The sequence below is a fragment of the Nematostella vectensis genome, chromosome 13, assembly GCF_932526225.1.
Source record: "Nematostella vectensis chromosome 13, jaNemVect1.1, whole genome shotgun sequence".
Classification (NCBI taxonomy): Eukaryota; Metazoa; Cnidaria; class Anthozoa; order Actiniaria; family Edwardsiidae; genus Nematostella; species Nematostella vectensis.
Window position 1 is genome coordinate 11,481,438 of NC_064046.1, and position 22,037 is coordinate 11,503,474.

The window sequence follows — 22,037 nt, forward strand, 5'->3', positions numbered from 1 at the left end:
ATTGTTACGTAATCGACAGGAAGTAAACTGGTGACAATGCGGCTTTAACATGTATTTATTTGCTTATTCTTTGTATTTTTTAATACCCATGAAGTCCCGCGGGTCACAATACAGATTCTGAGAGTGCAACTTTATTTGAAATAGGAGTATACAATTACAATGTTCGCCCCATTTCTATACGTAATAGTGGAGAGAACTTTAAGTCGCTTGCAAACATCACAAAATATTGTATAGTAAAATTTACTACAAGAAACGCAGAAGTCAGTGACTAGGTTATAGTCGTGTTTATTACTTGAAAGTTCAAATTTATAACCGTGTAAAAGAATCCTCAGGAAATCCCCTTATTTTGTTTATAAAAAAAATTATGTCATTGGAGTAATATAAGTCAATAAATATTTTTTTCTAGAGCAGCACTGTGTAAAATTTCTGGCCAGCAGTTAAAACTCTTCATACAAATTAGCTATAGCATTCTCGAGACATTCCTCTCTTAATTATACATTATTTACAATTTATGACAGGATTGTACAGTATTAAAGAGCACTTGTCAACCACACTTTGGCTTCCACGAATCAGCAGTAGAAAATGGTCGCCCTTTCATACTTGGGTCATTGCTTGGATACCAAGATGGCGGCTGACATAAGCTATTCAAGACCTATACATCTAACAAAAACGCAATAGAGAAGTCAACCAATAAACGAATGTTGTCAGAGCACAATAGAGAAAACGTCGTACGCGAGTGAATGGTTCTGTATCAATTTCGATTTTCTTGGACGGGAGAGATGCAAGAACCACCACAATTTGGGGACAGAAAGTAGGATGGTGATTTCTTCGCGATCTGTGTGGTACACGATTCAAAACATCAACAATTTGAAAGATATCAAGTCTGCAAGGACCGAATCATGTACTCAATTGTCAAGTTACTTTCGGTTTGAGTAAAAATAATAAATCTGCCAATTGTTACTGAAAGACTAAAGACTTAAAGCCGCATTGTCACCAGTTTACTTCCGGAGGTCCGACGGAAACCTCAACCGTCAAAAGACAAAAGAATCTATTAGAATCCGATATATTAAACAGACCATCCGCTCTAAATTATTACTCCCAATAGACACACTGCTTTTCAATATTTTGAAATATTTTTCGCGTTTTCCGTTAAAAATCATCGGAGATTGTTAAGTAATCGACCAGAAGTAAACTGGTGACAATGCGGCTTTAACTGATATAGTGTTAGACTTGCGTGACGCAATGTTAGACTCGCGTGATGTAGTGTTAGACTTGCGTGACGCAGTGTTAGACATGCGTGACGCGGGCCGTTTAAGCAACGTTTTAGGCAAGTCGGATATATATTTATGTGGCACGCGGAAATCGTCCTTCACTAAGTATAGAGAACGATCTCCGAGTGTCTAATAAATCAGTATACAAGCTCACCCTGGCGTATAAAAGTACAAAATAAATATAAATGCCGCTATGCGCGTGACGCCGCTACATCTTCAAACTACCTGACTCCTGGAGCCCATTGTTATGGATATCGGGGCTGAGAGAGACTGGGGCATAGACGACGTGCCGCTGAACCGGCGCACGTTCCTTACGCGGGCGCGCCCAGCAGCATTTTCCGCTGATTTTGCAAAGGTACATTACAAGGACGGTGGCCAATAAGATGGCGAGGAGGCTGAAGATTATGAGCCATTTCACGAACGTAGACAGTTCAGGAGTACCGGAGTCTCCATTATCGTCGTGTCCGTCCTTGGGATTCTTTGGAATAAATTTATCGTCCGTGTGACATTGTTTAAATGCTTCGTCGACGCGATCATTTTCATTACAATACGGCACACACTTGCCCGTCTCGCAGTGACAGTACTGCGAGCAGTTACTACAAACGGAGGAGAAAGTCACCGGGCACCCTTTCTTGCAGTGGCTAGAGCATGTTGCTACTTCAGACGCCGTGATATTCTTGCGCGGCCGTTGACACGTGCCGAAGAACTTGATGAACCAGCGATCGAACGTTCCAGCGGTACTAGCGTGGTTCCGCACAACAAGCTTCCACTTTCCCACGGGATTCTCGTTCCACGAGAACACAGTCATGAAAGGCCAGTTCTTGAATCCGTTATTGGAGAAATCCTTGCTGCGCTGCTTGAGAAGATCCGAGCGAGTCCCACTCGGCGAGATCAACACGATGCTGATCGCTCCTCGCCGGTCATGCCTTAGCGTGACATACACACGCACGTGCTCTAAGCGCGTCACGCAATTCGATTTCCCGCTACAGCCCGTGGCATCCAGTGTCAATGTCAACTCGCCATTTTTCGGGATTTCCTGCGAAGAGGAAGACCCTGGCTCACGACAAACGTGTTGCTCCTCTGCGGTCCGCCATTTGGGGCTCTGGGCAAGCTCGACCAGCGCGGCGGAATCTAGGACCCCGAAGCCGTACTTGTTGTTGACATGGTGCCCCGCCCCGTTCGTGATCCATTCAGAGTCGCCGGCATCGGTCTTCTTTGACGTGTTCACCACTAGGTGTTGTAAGTCGCGCCACGTCAGTTTGGGGTTTGCTTCGAGCACCAGCGCAAAGATTCCTGTAAGAGTGACGTGTTGAATCAATACACTGCAATGATTTTAGTGATTCCCAAGATACAAAGTCTACGACCGCTGTTTAACTTGCAGTCTTGAGGTATCAGGTTTATGGGACTGGATGTATTTTTTCTGATGCACGGTAGAAAATATATAGGTACAGAGAAACAATGGTCGTCTGTAGCCATTTTTCTCATCGCATCAGGTTTAGAACCCCTCCCCTCCCCGTTAATTCGACCATAATCAGGCAAAAATTCATTCTTCTTCTTTACTAATACATGAGTTATAGAACCAGGGAAGGTATGTCAGAACGTTTCAAAAGAGTATCACGGGCTTTCCTGCTTCAATTTTTTTTATTTCGCTATCTTCCTTTCCCACTTCCCCACAAAATGTTTACTGCATATTTATTTTTTATATTTAAGAATAAAACTGTACTGTTAGAAAATTTAAAAATACTAAAAAAGTATTAATTTTCGCTTCCATACATCTCGGTTACCTGTAAGAAAATGAAGGATTTGCGCAGCTTTATTTACGCGTGACTTTATATCAATCGGGCAATAACAGGAAGGGAAAGAGTTAAGAGGAGGACACCCATAAACAGCCTCTGTCATCCGCCATTTTGTCAGCCTAGCAAAGTACCAAGTGTGAAAAAGGATCCATTTCAATCGGCTGATTTGGGAAAGCCACTGCAAAATTTTAGTTTAAATTTGGTAAATAAAGTATCGAACTTTGTTTTTAGATGGTTATGAAAATAATTTCTAAACATTTTTTGCCTTCAAATATTCAATGAAAACAATAACTAAGGTGTGGCTGACAAGTGCTCTTTAAGCTATCTCCTTGACCCCACCCTGCCTGCACTTACCAGCAGCAAGAGGAGCAGCGGCCGAGGTCCCGGTGTGTTCCTTGGTGCATTTATGATGAAGGTCGGTGGTAACTATCTGGAGATCAGGTCCGTTCGTCTGACCACTGCTATAGGTGACGCCGAGAGTAGAGGGACAGTTCTCAGCATACCAGGGTGACTTGCCCTTGTCGTTGATGGCGCCGATAGAGATGGTGTAGATACTGGTGATGTAGCCGTCGCAGTTACAGTAGTCGTTATATCGGCCGCCATTACCGGTAGCCCAAACAAATATAGAGCCCAAGCCACGACGTCCCTTCTTGATACCTGTAGCAGTTACGAAATTGAATATGAGGAGACGATATTAAAGTCTAGTCTGTCGGCCGCAATTTCGTGATCAGTAGCAAAATAACAAGTGCGAGAAAGTATCTAATTCCATCGGCTGATTTGGCGAAGCTGTTGCGCTATAGTTGCGCTATCTTACAATGCATTTGATAAATAAAGTATAAAACATTGTTTTAAGATGGTTAATTCGAGATTTCATCCCATAATTATTCTTTCGATATTGAATAAAAACGATGTTGGCGGACTAAGCAAAGTGAAATTTGAGATTTTATGAACATCAAGAAAAAAGACAGAGAAATACTTTAAAGTTATGTGGGGATAGAAGCAAGGATACAGATTTGAGTAAGTGGGACTTGAGTAGTTTGTAAGTAGGGAGGTTAAACTTGAGCAAAATTTTTTAAACAATTTTATATCTAAGGAAGTGGAGTTCAAGGAAGTGATTAAGAAAGGAAGCAACATTGAGGAAATGGATACACTGAAGAGGGGATTGATAAATAGGAAGAGGAGTTCAAGGAATTGGGTGGAGAAATGGAATTTGAGGAATGGGAACAGGTGTTAAGATGGAGAAATGCGGGAGTTTGAATTTAACAAAGTGGAAGCAAAAGGGGGGGGGGGTTTCAAATGGGTGGCCCTCTAACCTTGATTCTGACAAATTTCTAGTATAATTATCTATTCCACTTTTTTTTGTGTCCATTTTTTTTATAGAGTCCTGGATCCGCCAGTGGGAAGTTTAGGGAATTCTTTAAGTATAAAACTATGAAATCATGTACCATCTCTAAATGCTCGTTTGGCCATTGGACCTGGCCCATCAACCGTCCGACCATCGTCATCTGGCCCCCAACTGCTGCTATAGATATCAATGTATCCAGTCTTGAGAGATAGGGACTTGCCCTCAACAATATCTGTGACATCACCATCCAACATGCGAATACCCCCAATGCGGGCATTGTAGGCCACGCCCACGCCACAATGGGTATTCTTGATAGCGGCTACCTCACCGGCACACCTGGTGATAAAGGGTGATGTCATTAGGTTAGGGAAGACTGTGGAAAAGGTTTAGGTAGGGAGAGGGCTACAGTAAGACCTCACTTTCCTGGACAGTGGCAGTAGGGCTGTTCTGGTAGGAATAGAGCCGAAGCATTAAATGTCCTGGACAGTGGCAGTAGGGCTGTTCTGGTAGGAATAGAGCCGAAGCATTAAATGTCCTGGACAGTGGCAGAAGGGCTGTTCTGGTAGGAATAGAGCTGAAGCATTAAATGTCCTGGACAGTGGTAGAAGGGCTGTTCTGGTAGGAATAGAGCCGAAGCATTAAATGTCCTGGACAGTGGCAGTAGGGCTGTTCTGGTAGGAATAGAGCCGAAGCATTAAATGTCCTGGACAGTGGCAGTAGGCCTGTACAGGCAGGGATAGAGCCGAAGCAACACAATTTTAGCTGACGGCATGAACTTTTCTTGCAAATACACTGCTGCATTTTCAATAGTAAACAAAAGCAAAGGAGTGGTTGATTGACATTCTTCGAGTATTCCTTCAGGCCCACATACATACCTTGTCCCATGTTTATTGATATTATCCGGACTGTATCTGGGAAAAGGGTCCGAGTCATAATGATTGTAGTCGTAGCTTGCTTCCTTGTCATAGTTCTGTTGGAGGTCAGGATGGGTGTATTCTATTCCATCATCCAGTATCGTCACCACTACATTTTTACCAGTAATATTCTTTCTCCAGACAGGAAGAACATTGATGTCCAGGCCTTTGGGACCAGGTGTTTGTCCTAAAAAACAAACACTTCAGTTAGACTAGTCAAGTAAAGCTGAATAAAAATACAGTAATCAAAGTAGACAATGACTCCCCATCACCCCACCCCATCCCACCCTGCTCAAAGAGGAATTCAATATACTGTACTACACTGCTTGCTAGAGACAGGAATACTTTCTAAGTTAAGTAATTGCTGCTTTCAGTAGAACTTATACTAGGCAAGAACAAATTAAAATAAACTAAATCACACAAGATACTACTGTAAACATTATAAAACACAAGATACTAAAAACTACACATTTAAATGACAAATTTCTGTATTTCATTTATTTTTCAAAACTAGAGCAAAAAGCCTGAGAAAAGTAACTGGGTTAAAAACAATGTTCCTGCAGTTTAATTCACATCACAAAAAGATTGCCAATGTTCATGATAGAGTCTGGTGTCCATCACATATGGCAAACATATCAATGGAGATCTAGAAAGACTTGTGAAACTGAAGAGATCCTAAGGGTCAGATAATATGACCTTAAATTCCCATCTTGAAGCTATCTTCCTGTAGACCCAGGAGAGCTTAATAGGAAGGCAATTAAACTGCCTGTCAGGGAAGATAAAATAACTTTATCTGGGTTTTTCTGTGTCAGCTTGCATCAGGAATCAAGTGAACTACTGAGTACTCTGTAGTTAAATAAATAAGGGCTTATCTCTGGCTAGAGTTAGAGATAGAAGATTCCAGAGCAATAAAATCAGTATGGAATAACATCTCTAAAGCTGTTTGATTGGAATAATATCTAAAGAAAGGTAAAACTGATCTAAAGGGGCTATAAGATGGTAGTTATATAATGTTACTTTAGATTAATAAGAATTCTGTTCAAAGATAGTGAAAAGAAAATTGGATAGGCTCTATAGAGTTAATGCTTTCTGAGATACAGCAAGATGGTTTAGAACGCTGGAGGAAATACTATTCAAGTCAAGTAGATGATAAATACAATTACAAGAAGCTCAAAAGGACAAGAACTTCATCTTCTTCAAAATCTAAACTTGAACACTTGCACCATATTGTAAACATCTTTCCACACTTCTTAGATCAACTCTTATCACAAAGCCAAGGTTGATATCTTCACAACTCGAGAGCCAATAATCGTGATAGATCTTTGTGTTGTGGTCCAGAGAAAAGACAAACTCAGGAACAAGATTTTAGAAAATAAAAATAAAAGAGAAACTCAACAAAGATAAGATAGGATATCAGAGTTTCCTTCAGATAAAAAACTTCGACAGTTTTACAAGCGTTTATCAAGAAGGAATTAAAGTTTTTAAGTGATCTTCGGTATGTAGATTAAACAGGAAATTGACATGTCAGTAATTTGCTTCGGCACTGACATGGTTGATGTTGTTCAGTCTTTGGCAAAAACAATTTCAAAATCACGAGATTTATTATTATCATTCTAAAGAAATTTATACATAGGCTTACCGTAAGGTAAAATTGAGAAGAATGAGGAAGTACGTTTTGGAAAAACTATGTTGATATGATTTGTGTGTAAAATCTTTTGAAATAAGAAAATACACGGGTCCATACAGATAAACTAATGGATCATCTTGTTAAACTTAAAAAAGATAGACTCTTCCTTTCAAGAGTTTTGTTTTAATAACCAAGATAAAATTCTCGGTCTAAAATTCGTGTTAATTTGTTTATCATTATTGATGCACATGATTCAGATACAATCCAGCTTGTTTGCGGAGTTTTGAGCGCATATGTAAAACCTATAAAGTTCTCTATTGTTTTTGAAAACATCAATAAAACATGACGAAGTTCTGGGGGTGTAATTTGGTGGATGTTTAACCGAGCTATGTTTGCTGTCGGAAACAGAACATTTAGAAAGGAAACATCGGTCGCAGGACTTAACGAGTTTCGCAAGAAAAAACATGTGTTATTGAATTCTTTAGATAGTAAGCCAATACACGGTAAACCTTACCCACTATGGCATTAAAAACAGAGAGGTTACTAGGAGAATTACAAATAAATAACGGCTATGTTTTGCGGTTGAGAGTTTCAAGCATTGACATCACAAATCATACTAAGTATGGACATAAAGCTGTCTGTAAAATGGCATGCTCTAAGTTGGTTAATACGAGTTAAAAATACTCACCATAATTATTAAGATACCACTGGTCATTAAATAACGGATCTACAAATCCTCTCTTCTGACGCCGTAGAATTTTCTGTTGCTTGGCGTAGGAAACGTGAGGATCTCTTAAAAAGTTAGTAGAATGGTGGACTAAGCTACGTCGCATTCGCTTACTAGTTCTTTGATGCTCTAAAATATAAAACCCTTCTAGTCCACCGCCATCTCTGTGGCTTTTAAAGCCGTGTTTTGCTGCTAAATTATCCACATATTCTTGTCCCTTGTCTGTATAGATAACCCAAGTATTTGTATACAGCGGCTTGGAAGCAAGAACGAAGCCAAACTCGTGTATTATACCCGAAACAAATAGTCCTAGTAAGGCCCAAATTGCCATGTCTCGGTTTAGGATTGTCAAGAGATGTTCTCCAATACTCCAAGCATCTTCTTTTTACTTAGATGCCCTTATTTAGCGCCATTTCATGGCAATTCGTGAAGGACATGTCCTATCTCAAAAGTTGTGTGACCGTCGCTCCGCCGAAGATTTTATGCGCAATGAGCATTACCCGACACGCACCGCGGTATTATTAGCGCTAATAGCGCTTCCGTTTCCGGTAAAGCGTCCGGAAGTGCGTTTATAGGGGCGGCTTTAGCGGTAGCGCTGACTAACAAAAGAGGAAAACGATTCCATAAAGATAAAAAAAGACACACACAAAAAAGAAATAACATTCTGATTTATTTGCTAGAGCTTAATGCCGCGAAAAATCAAATTGAAACAGACCTGAAAGAGAGCTCTCAAAGAAAATATGTGCAAAAGGAGAAAAATTAAGTACGCAATGATTCGTGTTCCTACGAGCTTCAAATACCTAAAGTTACCATTTCCGTGAGGATTGTTTCGTTTGCTTATGAACACCATAGTATGTCGTAATAAACTTGTTTATGGCTATTATTTCCCAGCGTGAAATCTGTTTAAAAAACTGAACTCAAATAAGCAAAACAATACATTGTCACCATCGGCAGTGAAGAGGTATACCTATAGATATGGCAACTTCTAATCAAGTTATATTGATCCATGAGTTACTTGCCAAATACTTCCCGTCGAGGAAGGGGTAGATTGCTTCTCCCTGCTTAGACATAGGTACCTTAGAGAGAGGACATTTTTTTGGTGCGGGGGGGTGGGGGGGGGGGATAGGGGGAACTAAGGGGGAATATAGCTTTGTACGGCTTGTATCATTCGTGTGACCTGGGCCACCCTTTGCGCTAATGGAGACAAAGCCCGCACCGCGTATGAGGGCTGCTAAATACTTCTAATTGATGGCAGACTTATTTACTGTAGACCAGACTTTCTGTAGCCATGATACTGGCTGCAGTGTGACCCTTTTGACCCTCACGTGCTGGCAAATGTTTATCGGGAATGCCACCAACTTAGTGACACGAAAGTCCGTCGTCTTCTAGGGTGTCGTTCCGTACGCTTACTGGAACACTTGTCTTATCTGGAGGAGCAATGCGCACAAGACAAGAGTTTACAAACACGTTTGTTACACACCAATACACCTCTACGTGCAATAGTATTTGCGTCTCTCTCTCCTCTGAACGTACCGCCTGATCGCCCTTAGCCAATTCCACAATCCCTAGTCCAGGATGGGAATCCGTATTCTAGGATGGGGTAGGGGGGGGATGTAATCTTAGATTTTTATTTCGCTCAAAACATTTTCGCCGGGAAGCTTGGAGACACTGGTATACCCAGGGTAAGGTGTGATACGGAATTCCATGGTTATTAATTAGGCCCGTTCTCTGGGTTGGCTCGTGGATGAAATTATTTTCGCAATTATTTAGAACGATATTAAATGAAGTTAGTACATACCTTTAATATCATGGTGGTTGAGAGAAAAGAGGCCTCTGCTAGCAGGGAACTAGTCGAAGGATCCTGTCATCAGCTCCAATCCAATGCTTGGCATGACACCACCCAAACTTTCACACAGTAATCTTTCATTGCATGGCAAGCGGCTCTAAAGCTGTCTTCATGTGACGATTATCGAGTTAATTGCTGCTCGCTTCCGACACAGAACGCGCTTGCTGATAGAGTTCTGGCCGTTTATAGAGCTATTATCACTAGCACCCATTAATAAAAAACTGATGGTCCGGTGATTTTCTGATGTGCAAACGTGAGCGTTTAACAAGTCTGTGAGCAAGTGTGGGAAAATATTGAGCTATCTTAAGCATGTTGTATCCAATCATCTAACACGAAATTTGAATGTAAATATCCCGATGTGTTAAAAGGGTATCATCACATACCACAAAATCGCAAATGGATAGTTTTAGAAAATCTTTCATCCGAACATTTTTTATTGTTGTCATGTCTTTTTGTAAGTAAAAGTTAAATAACTGCAATCTCCATCAAACTTGTAACAATGGTAACACTGCCTAAGATAAGCTAGCGAAGATACTTGAACTCAAAATATAGTCTAGAATTAACGGAAGTTTTCAGACGTTTAAAAAAAAAAACGGGTCTCTAGAAAAGTCAAAACACAGGACGAATCTGCGTAACTTTCTAAATCTCCAAAACGATCTTCAAACAAGTAATCTTCTTATTTTAATTTTACACTCATTTATTCCTGTATCTTGACATTGCGCAAAACAAAGGATAAAGATAAGGGAAAAATTGCAAAAGACATGAGATTATATATAAAAGACTAAAACATATCTAGACAAAACATGCGCAATGTCTGTTCCTCTAGGGATTGAGGACTTCGCCTTATTTGCGCAATGAAAAGGTCGGAGTCTAAAGAAGAATTTATTGTTATGGAACAAAAGAAGCCAAGTGTCGTCATGTACTTTGATAACTTCTTTGAGCAATTAATTCCCTAAGTCCGATTGAGAGGAGCGCGGATCGGAGCGCTATTCATCGTTAGCGGAAGGAGTAAAGCGCCACATGGGAGTTTCCTGTTTTTGTTCGGTCCGCGTAGAAAATAAAACTGATGATAATCTTGGAGATCTTTTGCATAAAACTTAAAAGCGTTTTCCATTCATTACTGCGCGTGAGACCAGGATTTCGCATCCGTTGTCGACGGTTAAAGCGTGCAAGACAATAGAGCCAAACCCAAAATGACGGAGTAACTCGATTATAAAATGCGAATTGGCTTTTCGAGTCTAATCGGATCAAATTTTATTTAGTTCCTGATCTAGGACTGCAGTCTCGCCTTTTATGCAACACTACACTTGGGACCATATATGCTTGTCAGCATTCCGTATTTATGGTGACTAAAAGCCCTGCCAGGTAAAACAGGGTCATGAAATGCTTGAAAGGCTTTATAAGAATGATATACGTTAAAGCAACTCTTAGCGACCTTTCCCACATCCTGGAAACGGGATCGCAAGGCACTTTGGGTATCCGAGCATGATACTGTATTATACACCCTCTCCCCGTGTCTTTTTTATTTTCACATCATAAACCTTTCCATTTTGATGGCTAAAGCGCGTATGCAGTAGCAGTAGCATGCATTGGCTGAAACTCTTTGATTAAGTGTGATGCAGGTCATTGAACAGTATTAACCGCTTTCATATTTTATTGATTATATTTGTTTTAGGGATTTTAGAAGTAATCAGCTCTCTTGTATGGCGGCAGATATTTCCATACTTCACATTTAACAGCTGCTGCTCTCGTTAGTCAATTGCGATTCTAAAGGATTACTTGGGAATACATGTTTACTCTCAGCTTCAAAGAAAAGACCCTCGCCCCTGAAGCTGAAGAAACAGTTAGAGCAAAAACCGTTCAAAGATGGTTCGAGTCTGCTTTTAAGCTTCAGGCAGCATTTGTTTTCATGCTCATCTCGTATCAGATGCAAATATTTGGACTCTGTCACTGCATGATCACTAAAAAAATAAATGCTTTCAAAACGGTGAGGGAATATATATTGGACTTGCGCTAAGAGATCACGTGACTGTTTAGGTGACAAACTAGTTGCTAGCGCGCGCTCAGGCTTTTAGCGGCAAAATAACAGCAACAAAAAGCAACTTTTTCAGCGCTGACGAAAAAGCCAGATTTCGTTTTTTCCAGAAAGGGTTTAGATTCATTTACGCATTTTATTTTTTCGTCGTTTTCTGGTGTGACGGGCGCAGTTATTTCAGATTTTTGTTTGGTTATTTTGTTTTGAATTTGGCGCCCAATAAGGTCACGTGAATTTTAGCATGGTTACCTCGGGTAACCATGGTGACAGTCGTCCGGGCAGCTTCCCTCCCGAAGCGTGACCGACACAAAGGACGGCAGAGCGGGAGAGTAAGGTTGTGATGGTGCAATCCCCCTTCCAATCTTCCCATGTCGACCTGATAGGGATGCTCGTCGTATTTTTTAGGGGTCAAAATCGGGCCTCAGGTATTTTTTTAGAGGATATCCGAGGAAAAATAGGCTTTTCTCTTAAAATTGGTATTTTTAAGGGCTTTGGGTAGCAATTTTTTAGGGTAGCAGGGTAGCAATTTTTGGTGTGCCGGTATTTTTTTAGGGGTATTTTTCGAATTTCCCGACGAACATCCCTATCACTTTTACCCTGAAGAGCCCCCCCCCCCCCCCCCCCCCCCCCCCCTCCCGGGGTGCAATCTTTTAGAAAAGATAAACCCCGTATTTTACCCTGTATTAAGATAAATCCACTTCGTCAAGTCTTACGACAAAAATTCCCCGGGTTGTGTGTGTGTTGTTGTCCACCATGCCGAAGCGGCAGTATTGCTCGCCGAGAACAGGATGGAGTTCATCAACGCCGAGATCCATTCCCTGAACCCGAAATATTGCGACTTTCAGAAGGGGGAAGGGAAAAGATCTTTTTGGAGATGGAGGAGAGTGTGGGATTGGGTGTGAATTGCGTTGTAAGCGTTTAAAACTAGGATTCCTTTAATTTTGCGCGTGTTTTATGTCTTACATTGTTGTCCAATAATGGAAGAGCACTGAAAAATTATTCACCCTCACGCGATAACAGGCCAACGCGTTGACTTAACCGAGAGGTCGTGCGAATAGATGAAGAACACAACCTTCCCTATCTTTATAGCGCACAAAGCACCGCTATCTCTAGTATCTTCCAGAGATGAAAGCTTGGGACTAACATAAGGATTTTTTTTTTCAATTCAATTGACATCGGATTTTAGAAAGGTGCCAACTTATCCTGCCCATATGGTGCATTGCGTTGGTAGCCATAATTTGCGATTGAAAGTCTTGTCAAATTGTCATTGATGTCAGCCATGTACTCTGAGACATTGCCTGGAAAACCTCGCAAAAATTCGCATTGTAGATATCACAGCTAATAAAAACAGAATCTCAAAAATAGGGAACCTTGGAAAGGCGTCAACCAGCCCCTGAAAAGAAGAAAGACCGCTACTCGCTATTTTTAATCAAATTGTGTGTGTATTTTCTATTTGTTTACAGACAGACGCGTACGAAGAAGCGCGGGCATTCCCATCCCCACATCCCCCCTCCCTCGCGAAATGTTTCGATTTCGTTTCGATTCTTTTCTAGGGCCCCCCCTTTCCAAGGTAGGCAAATATTAAACCTTACTAGGAAATCGAAAGTTTAAAGACTTTGAAGGAGAAATCGCGAGAATTCCTTTAGCATTTATCGCCCGGGAAAAGGTTTCCAAAATTGCGATGATTTTGTTAAGATGTTATCCACTTATTTGTAATATTTTCTGGCATAATTCTGATTATAAGTTGCATATATATTTCTGTTATTTATCTTTTTATTTAAGATTATCAAATAATGTTTACACTTATTCTATATTCTCCTGCAGAGAGTTGCACATTTCCTCCTTTTTTAACGACCTTCTTTATTTCTTTTTTTTCATCTTTTCGGTCGCATTTTCCTCTGTTTTTAGAGTAATGCGCGCAAAACATCTGCCCTTCGTCGCGGGTACAGTAATTTGCGCGCGCACATAAAAACGAACAAATGGTTCAACCCACCTTATCCGACCCTTATCGAAAAATGTGAGCGAATGCAGGGGAGAACTTTTAAATTAATTATTGTCTGAGTTCTTTTCTTGCAAAACCAATAGCTTATCCAATATCTTCTATCTCCTCGCCAACCTGATTAATGGCCCAAGGCAGGTACACACTCTTCACGTGCGCCCCATGTGGGTACGGCGCCGTGATCCAGTTATTCGCAATCCACTTGTGTCCCTTCTTTACTGCGCAGCCGCCGTGAAGACTGAACTCGTCACGATCTCCCATCCAATCAGTGCGCGGATCTAGCAGATGGTTGTACCACATGATAGCTGTCCCCTTGCGCGGTTGCACCACAAGGTTCGCCTCGTGACAGAACTCGTTCAGGTTGTGCAAGTCACGGCCTTCTGCGCGGTTCATAACAATGTGCTGTAAAGAAAGTATAACTATATTATTATCATTTTTCGTTTTTATTTTCCGATACAGCCACCCCTTTCTAAGAGGATCATTTGTCGGAGTGGCCAGAGCTTTCTACACTAAAGAGGCCTGCGAAAATACAATTTCAGGAAGGGAGTTCAAACTGACTTATAGTTAGGGTAAAAAAAGAGAGGTTATGGGCTTCGGTTTTACAGTATATTTGATTAAAAGTGTGACATTTAGTATGGCTTCGTAAGAATATCTGAGCATTTACGCGGGCGAGGGATTGCCCTTCTTTTGGAAGTGTGTCCCATCCAAGTTAAGGATGAATCGAACCTCCAAGAGATATCAAATTCCCAAGCTTTTAGGAGCCCAATATATATGGAGATCACACATGTTCTGTGGAATAAGACTTACGCTAGTAGGAACACTTTAGAATGGTAGGAATACAATTTTCATATGTAGAAGAAGTGCTTACATTTGCATTCAGAGTTCCGTTGTCTGCAAATGGGAACGCTGTCTCTCCTCCTTCTTCAACGTCATTCAAAAAGTAAAGAATTGTGATGTATCTGAAGGGGGAAAACGTGGAGTAGTAATGAGATTCAAACCTTTTTACTTCCTTCATTGTGTATTAAGAATATTTTTGTCGATTTTGTTATCATGCGCATGACAAGAAATAAAGATGGCTCGGGTGTCCTGTGGCGAAGCGACGAGCGCCTAATGCGAGGGGCTGAGTACGAGCGTAACGCACTACAATAAGCCTTCCACTCGGCCTCTCCTCTTTAATTTGTCACATTTGTTCGCCACAGGGCATCTAGATTTTTTTTTCCTCAATCGAATTCCCCAACACCTTGGGCTGCCTGTGTTGTAGGCTGGGCACTCCCCTAAATATGAGAACAATACCTGCAAAGTTTACATTTTCCCGAGTGAAGCTTGCCGGGATCGCTGACATAGGTCTGATGGCAGCACGTGACTTCCGGTTGTGTGTGCGTTTCGGTGTCGTAGTGTGTGTGGTAATGGCCACCAACGTTATAATGCACCACCTTGCAAAAGAGAGAGACACCCATGAATATTCAGCATAGCATTATATTTATTCTTGAAATTAGCAGTGATGGTGATTGTGATGGTAGACGAAGACAATGGCGATCAAATGTACGACGACGGCAATGATAATGACGAGATATGACATTCAGATGACGATGATGTCCAAGATGACGGTTTTAGTGATGACGATTCCGTGATGATGATATGATAACAATATTGATGATGATGATGATGATGATGATGATGATGATGATGATGATGACGACGACGACGACGATGATGATGATGATGGTGATGATGATGATGATGATGATGATGATGATGATGATGATGATGATGATGAAATCAATTAACTATATTTTTACCTGAAGATATTCACTACCGTAAATGATTTCCTTCGAGAGCTTAGTCAGTGCTCTAACTCTGAAATAAGGGCGTAAAAAAGTTAAGTAAGACCACTATCGTATATTATTGTCTCTGCACATATAATTGTAATAAGGAATGGCCGAAGATCATCCTATGGGATGATCCCATAGGATAAAATGATCTTCGGCCATCTTATCCTCCCCTCCCTCCAGTCATGCTCTTCTCCGGGTATCCCAAAGGAGAATCCCATGGCATAGGAGGAAATCGTACGGAGGGGGATGGGGGTATGAGAAAAAGACCGAAACTTAGACCCACAATATACGGGGCCCAAAGACGTCGCGCTATTATTCTTGTACCCCCCTTCCCCCAAGGTCATGTTCTTAATCCAAGTACACTGGACTGGAGTTTTGTCCGAGTACCTACTCCCCCACTGTCATGCTTTTCTACGAGTTCCTACTCCCCCACTATCATGCTCTTCTCCGAGTACCTACTCCCCCACTGTCATGCTCTTCTCCGAGTACCTACTCCCCCACTGTCATGCTCTTCTCCGAGTACCTACTCCCCCACTGTCATGCTCTTCTCCGAGTACCTACCCCCCCACTGTCATGCTCTTCTCCGAGTACCTACTCCCCCACTGTCATGCTCTTCTCCGAGTACCTACTCCCCCACTGTCATGCTCTTCTCCGAGTATCTACCCCCCCACTGTCATGCTATTCTCCGAGTACCTACTCCCCCACTGTCATGCTACTCCGAGTACATACCCCCCCCCCACTGTCATTCTATTCTCCGAGTACCTACTCCCCCACTGTCATTCTCTTCCCCAAGTACCTACCCCCCCACTGTCATGCTCTTCTCCGAGTACCTCCCCCCCACTGTCATGCTCTTCTCCGAGTACCTCCCCCCCCCACTGTCATCTTTTCTCCGAGTACCTCCCCCCCCCACTGTCATATTTTCTCCGAGTACCCCTCCCTCCACTGTCATGCTCTTATAAAAGTACCTCCTCCCCCCTTGGAGGAACACATGCATTACCTTTCCAGTAGTCGAGCAAGCACGGTGTCGCTGTCTTTCTGGTTCAGCCACTGCTGGTCGCTAAACCGCTGTCGATGCTTCGGGTGACGACGAGTTAACTCGTATAAAAACCCGTCTAGTAGCATGCTATTCATCGAGTCAAACTCTTCTCGGGTTATCACGTCTACGTTATTACAAAACAGCTCTTCAGTTAACCAAACGTAGGCACATTATAAGATTGATTTCAAAAACAAGTCAAGACATAAATGATGGAAATAGTAATAAAAGATGTGGTATGAATAAGTATGAACTCAAGACGGAGTAAAGGGTACAAGGAATGAAGGAACAGCAGTACGTACCGACCCCCCCAACCCTGAATTTCTTTAAACGCAGTTTTTATCTGAAGCGCTTACAAACTGCTTTCTCATATGCTTAATGTATTAATTTGTACCTCCTCTCCCTCTGCCGTCCAAAAATACATGAATATGTTGTTTTTTTTGCTTACCGTCGTTTAACTCTGTCATGTTCAGTCTGGTGAAACTGAGAAAATAAAAGAAAATGTATATTGGGTAATGCATGGGTCATTGTTATTTGGAAAGGTTCAAAAGTTTTGTTCGTAAGAATAAAGACAATTGTTCAGTTTTCGGCGAACAAGGATAACTGGTTAGATGACAACACCAGAGAGTAAACTGTACTGCAATTCCCAATATCCTGTGAACTCTCTTAAAAATTTTTTTAACCGCTAAACGGCTTCCCTGCTTCGGTCATTATAATATTGCCTGGAATGAAAACGGATTCCTGGGCGAGCAAGCATTTTTTTGTGCGTCCAGCTTTTTTAGGACAATGTGTGTCGTTACAGCCTGTGAGACTCTACACTTTAAATCGCATGATTTATGATTTTTAAACGCTATATTTAGGTTTGAGACCACTATAAACGATGCCTGTGCCAAAGAAAAATCACAGTATTTTCTAAAACCCAAGGCCCCAAAACATCTTAGATGCGTGCAGTTCAATGTTGCTTGCTTTTGTTACCATATGCACGTGTCGCCCCATGACAGGTAATCCGGAATCCGGAATCCATGAAAAAATGAGATATGGGATCCGGAATCCATGAAAAAATGAGATATGGAATCCGGAATCCATGAAAAAATGAGATATGGAATCCGGAATCCATAAAAAAATGAGATATGGAATCCGGAATCCATGCTGCTGGAATCCGGAATCCACGAGAAAAAACCCACATGGAATCCGGAATCCACACACTAGGATCCGGAATCCAGAACCCTATTGGAGAACCTGTCATGGGGCGACACGTGCGTGACTTGAAAAAGAAGAACAAAGGCTAAAGGCAGCAATGTAGACCTAGGTCATTTAAGTGTGTGCACATGGTGATGACATCACCTTTTCCAAGAGAGGCAAGCGCGAAAAAGACATATTTTTCATTGTACATCTCATCAGCGAGCTGTGCGTGGCGTAACCGACTAAGACAGGCCTGGGATCCTGGTTATTGCCTCCCCATTAATGCGTTGGTACCTCAGGTTCCTTTGTGTTGTACAACTCGCTCGATAGCGGCGCTGGGGCCGAAATCTCCAGCCTAGCCGTAAAGCTTTATGCTGCCATACGGTGTTTCGTCGCATGTCTGGGAGTATGGTCTGTTTTTTTCTCATTTAACCGAATTTGGACGAGGTTCGATTCTCTTTTTTTTTTTACTGTTTACCAGTTACAATTCCATATTCCTTGCTATCATTGCTCCCCTTTGCCCCCCCTCCTTTTGGTCAAGTCCTTATTCCTTGCTACCATTGCTCCCCTTTGCCCCCCACCCCCTCCTTTTGGTCAAGTCCATATTCCTTTGCTCATTTTGCTCCCATCTTTTCTTCGTTGTTCGACCAAGTCCATCCTTTGATCACCTTCGCTCCCCTTTTCTCATCCTTTTTCGGATATTTTAATTTGTATTTATCAAATACAGATATAACGTTTAATACGGCATTCAAGATTGATAATGAGAAATTTCCGAGAGTAATGGAATAAAGTAAAATACAAAGCACAGGCTCACCGTTTGAATTTGGTCCACATAAAAAAAAAAAAATAAAAAATGCTTGATCACCCATGCTGCTGGGAACAAGAGTAAAAAAAATGCAACCCCGTTCCTATTATAGGCATGGTATATCCGACATTAAAGAACAGAAACAGATTCAAGGCACTTCCTTGATCAGCTTCTTGCAAGGGGTGGCGTGATTGGAAACCATTTCAGTGCTGGCAAAGGAAACGCTTCCCAGGGATGACGATTTTGATGAGGCATTTTTTTAACCATAAGTAAATAGTTCACAGAACATTAAAAATTTTGCCATATCCGAATTGCTGTATACTTACATTTGACGAATTTCGTCTTCTTCTAAGTACAAGTATCTCTGTATCTGAGCAAACTTAACTATCTGTTGAAGAAAAGGGTGCAAATTCGTAAAAATTCGACGGTCGTTATAATTTATTATAATCCTATCCGGTTTAGCATTTGCGATATGAGTGCTTTTTTTTTTGCTGTCGATATAAAAAAACGGATACTTGATATTAGCTTCCCTAGAAACATCGCGGTCATGCTAATGGTCAGTACTACCACCCCCTCGTTTATTTACTGTCACTTTCGAAAGGGAGTGGGGGGGGGGGGGTACGCATGCAATGGTTATTATGCTAAAAATTCTTCATTAGGGAAATTTTAGGTAGGGCTGGGGATGGGGGAGGGGGGGGGGTTCAAGCAACCTTACACCCACCTCAAGCATAGCCACACCCCCTGCTACCGCCCTGTTAGGTCATGACTGGCTTACCTCAGGTACTGTGATCTTGCCATCCATGTTTTGATCCCAGCTTTTGTATTCGCCACGTGGTCCGCTAGCTTTACCTTTGACTGCAAGAAAGACTTTAACTTCAATTACATAGAACACAACTGCGGTTTAACGCAAGACTTCCTCTCAAAATATCACATTTGTTTGTAAAATAAACGGGACTGTGATTTGGGAGTGGTCATCAGCAAGTTTAAAACGTAAGAGATAGCAAAATCAAATATTTTGTTAAGTTTTTTTAAAACAAGCCGCATCGCGTGACATTTTACATGTATACATGTTGTTTTGTAAAGAAATTAACTATTCTCTTGTCAAATGAGTTCGAGACACATTTTCATCACCGTGCTACGGCCTCCTCCCCCCCCCCCCCCCCTCCCCCCATCCACACACACAAATACAAGACAATTACAACTTACGGTCAGACGTGAACTCCCAGGTCTCAAGCTTCGTAAGCCCCCCTCTCGCCATGCTGCTGAACATGCCAATCTGATTGGCTAGCGATATGATATGATCACACTCCTCGCTTGACAGAAAATCGGGGATTTCTGCAAAAACAAAGCTCAAGCTTAGGTATCAGTCTTTCACTCAGACATTACTTTTTTTGTTTGGAAAAGGCCGTGATGAAATATTCGGCATCCCACACTTTTTTGCGCGCCCCATTTTCTTTCGGCTAATAAATGGATACGATAGGTTAGCAGGTACTGTAAAGAGTCAAATGGTGATGATAATCATGATGGTAGTGGTGGTGATGGAGATGATGATGATGATAATGATTATGATTATGTAGGTAGGTGGTAATGGAGTTATCAAGTCACGTTAGTGATTTGATTGCTAATCACTTATAATTATAAAGTTGATGATTTGATGACGATAAAAAGGGTGACGACGATGATTATGATGATGATGATTAGCATCAAAGCCAATAAAGCTCCTTACCAAACAACAATGGACGCATTGCCCGAGTAATTAGTGTTCTCCTCCCATCGTCGCCAAGATCGACCTCTTGTGTGTGGCCAACCTATGCACCGGGAAACAATATGAGTCTTGCATATCACATCAGACACAGTCTAGTAATTACCACCAAAGGAAGCAATGTCCCGTCCCCTCCCCTGTCATATTGAACTGTTGTAGCCCTAGTTCCCTGTGTCGGGAGAAAAAAGCAAAAAGCTTCGCTCTTCAATTTTAAAAGTTGTCAGCCGCCATCCTAGCCCATTCTAACCCATCCCAGCCCATCCCAACCCATCCCAGCCCATCCCATCCCAGCCCATCCCATCCCATCCCATCCCATCCCATCCCATCCCATCCCAGCCCATCCTAGCCCATCCTAGCCTAGGCCCATTTCCATCGGCCTTTAAGGAGAATCTTTGTTTTAGATGGCTCGAGATTTCTTCATATAAAGGCATGGCTGGTAAGGACTCTAATTTGCTAAACTACTAAAAGCGTCGGAAACTAAAACTTATAATATTCTACTAAGAGTAGAATCTCGCTTTCTAATGCTCGCTATCTAACGCTAAAGGAATCAAAACCAAAATCAGCTCGAATCATCTGGGGGTAATGGGACTAGCGGGGCTCTTTATTGTGTATCATAACAGTTGCGTTACAGGTGTAGTAACGTCACGCAAAACATCGTGACAACCCTTTTCAATGACATTCAATTATCAAAAATATAATCGCATAGTTAGATTTATATTTGTCAAATGAAAGATTGGCCAGCTAGTTCAGCTAGGTTATGGTACTTATGTAGGCCTCTATATTTTCACACACAGAAGTATACCCTGTATAATGAATATCACGAAAGCCACATATTATTCCTTCACACCGTCAAGCCGTGTAAGTCCTTTTCAAATATACCCTATATAATGAATATCACAAAAAGCAATACATTATTCCTTCACACCGTCAAACCGTGTAAGTCCTTTTCAAATATACCCTATATAATGAATATCACAAAAAGCAATACATTCTACCTTCACACCGTCTAGCCGTGTAAGTCCTTGCTTTCTTCCAATCATCAGAGGGCCATCGTTAGCATCACACGCTCCGTCGTCACAAACGTGCTTAGGAGGTTCCGAATAGTGTGCCCTTGGATCGCTATACAAGTTACTAGTGGCTTCAGAGACATATATCAATACAATTAAACCAACCAGGAAAAAATATATAGCGCCTGTACCCATTTTGATGCGACCGTAACAGATTCGGTTACTACAGATGTAGAGACAAGGTTTTTATTGTTGACTTTATTGAATTATTAATCTTGTATGGCTATTTATCGGCTGGTGGTATAGCCTTTTTCAAGACAACTGGTCCTAGTGTTGTCTTAACTTCAAGGCTAGCGGGTTTTCTAGGCATTTAAAATTAGTAAAATTACCAGACGCAGCTATTATTGAAAAAAAAAAAAAAAAAAAAAAACAAGCGGCTTTTTTAAAGGGGCAGTGTCATGGTTAGAGCTTTGCAATAGCTGTCCGGCCCGAACACAAAGAATTACAGTCAAATTCTAATAATGACTTATGGGCCTTTGCTACATGTAGGAGACTAATCAAATTCAAAGGAAATGACCACAAACTGTCAATAATAACATAGTTTTCAATAAGATATTGCTTATTATTTCTTTATTTCAACAAGGTATTGACAGCTTAAAATTCAATTGTTTGAAGACAATTAAAAGCCTACAATTAACGTTGCCCCTTTAACATTATTCGTATAAACGTTCAGGAAAATTCGCCTGGGGTGTCGCTTTAATTTGACCGCCATTTTGCCGGAGCTCAGTTAAATTGATAAACTGATTATTTACAAATCTCTTGGCGATCTCAGAAATAAACAAATAAAATAAATAGA

At 41.4% G+C, this 22,037-nt stretch overlaps 2 protein-coding genes and 1 long non-coding RNA gene across 3 annotated transcripts; all 3 read right to left on the reverse strand.

The window, feature by feature from the left end:
• Positions 1 to 269: 269 nt before the first annotated feature.
• On the reverse strand, positions 270 to 8,179 carry LOC5519434 (neuroendocrine convertase 2). Its single transcript, XM_032364316.2, has 5 exons — positions 7,642 to 8,179; positions 5,288 to 5,513; positions 4,513 to 4,748; positions 3,422 to 3,724; positions 270 to 2,564 (listed from the first exon to the last, which is right to left on the reverse strand). Exons 1-5 carry the CDS (start codon positions 8,009 to 8,011, stop codon positions 1,480 to 1,482), a joined length of 2,220 nt encoding a protein of 739 aa, XP_032220207.1. The 5' UTR covers positions 8,012 to 8,179; the 3' UTR covers positions 270 to 1,479.
• Positions 8,180 to 8,333: 154 nt separating this feature from the next.
• Positions 8,334 to 9,946, reverse strand: LOC116603299. Its single transcript, XR_004290538.2, has 2 exons — positions 9,479 to 9,946; positions 8,334 to 9,107 (listed from the first exon to the last, which is right to left on the reverse strand). It is a non-coding gene; the product is annotated as an uncharacterized LOC116603299 (long non-coding RNA).
• Positions 9,947 to 13,316: 3,370 nt separating this feature from the next.
• On the reverse strand, positions 13,317 to 21,433 carry LOC5519418 (transmembrane prolyl 4-hydroxylase). The gene is made up of 11 exons (XM_048720967.1): positions 21,170 to 21,433; positions 20,139 to 20,220; positions 19,619 to 19,747; positions 19,188 to 19,267; positions 18,739 to 18,800; positions 16,874 to 16,908; positions 16,390 to 16,552; positions 15,360 to 15,417; positions 14,854 to 14,993; positions 14,429 to 14,519; positions 13,317 to 13,962 (listed from the first exon to the last, which is right to left on the reverse strand). Exons 1-11 carry the CDS (start codon positions 21,374 to 21,376, stop codon positions 13,648 to 13,650), a joined length of 1,362 nt encoding a protein of 453 aa, XP_048576924.1. The 5' UTR covers positions 21,377 to 21,433; the 3' UTR covers positions 13,317 to 13,647.
• Between the last annotated feature and the right edge of the window lie 604 nt (positions 21,434 to 22,037).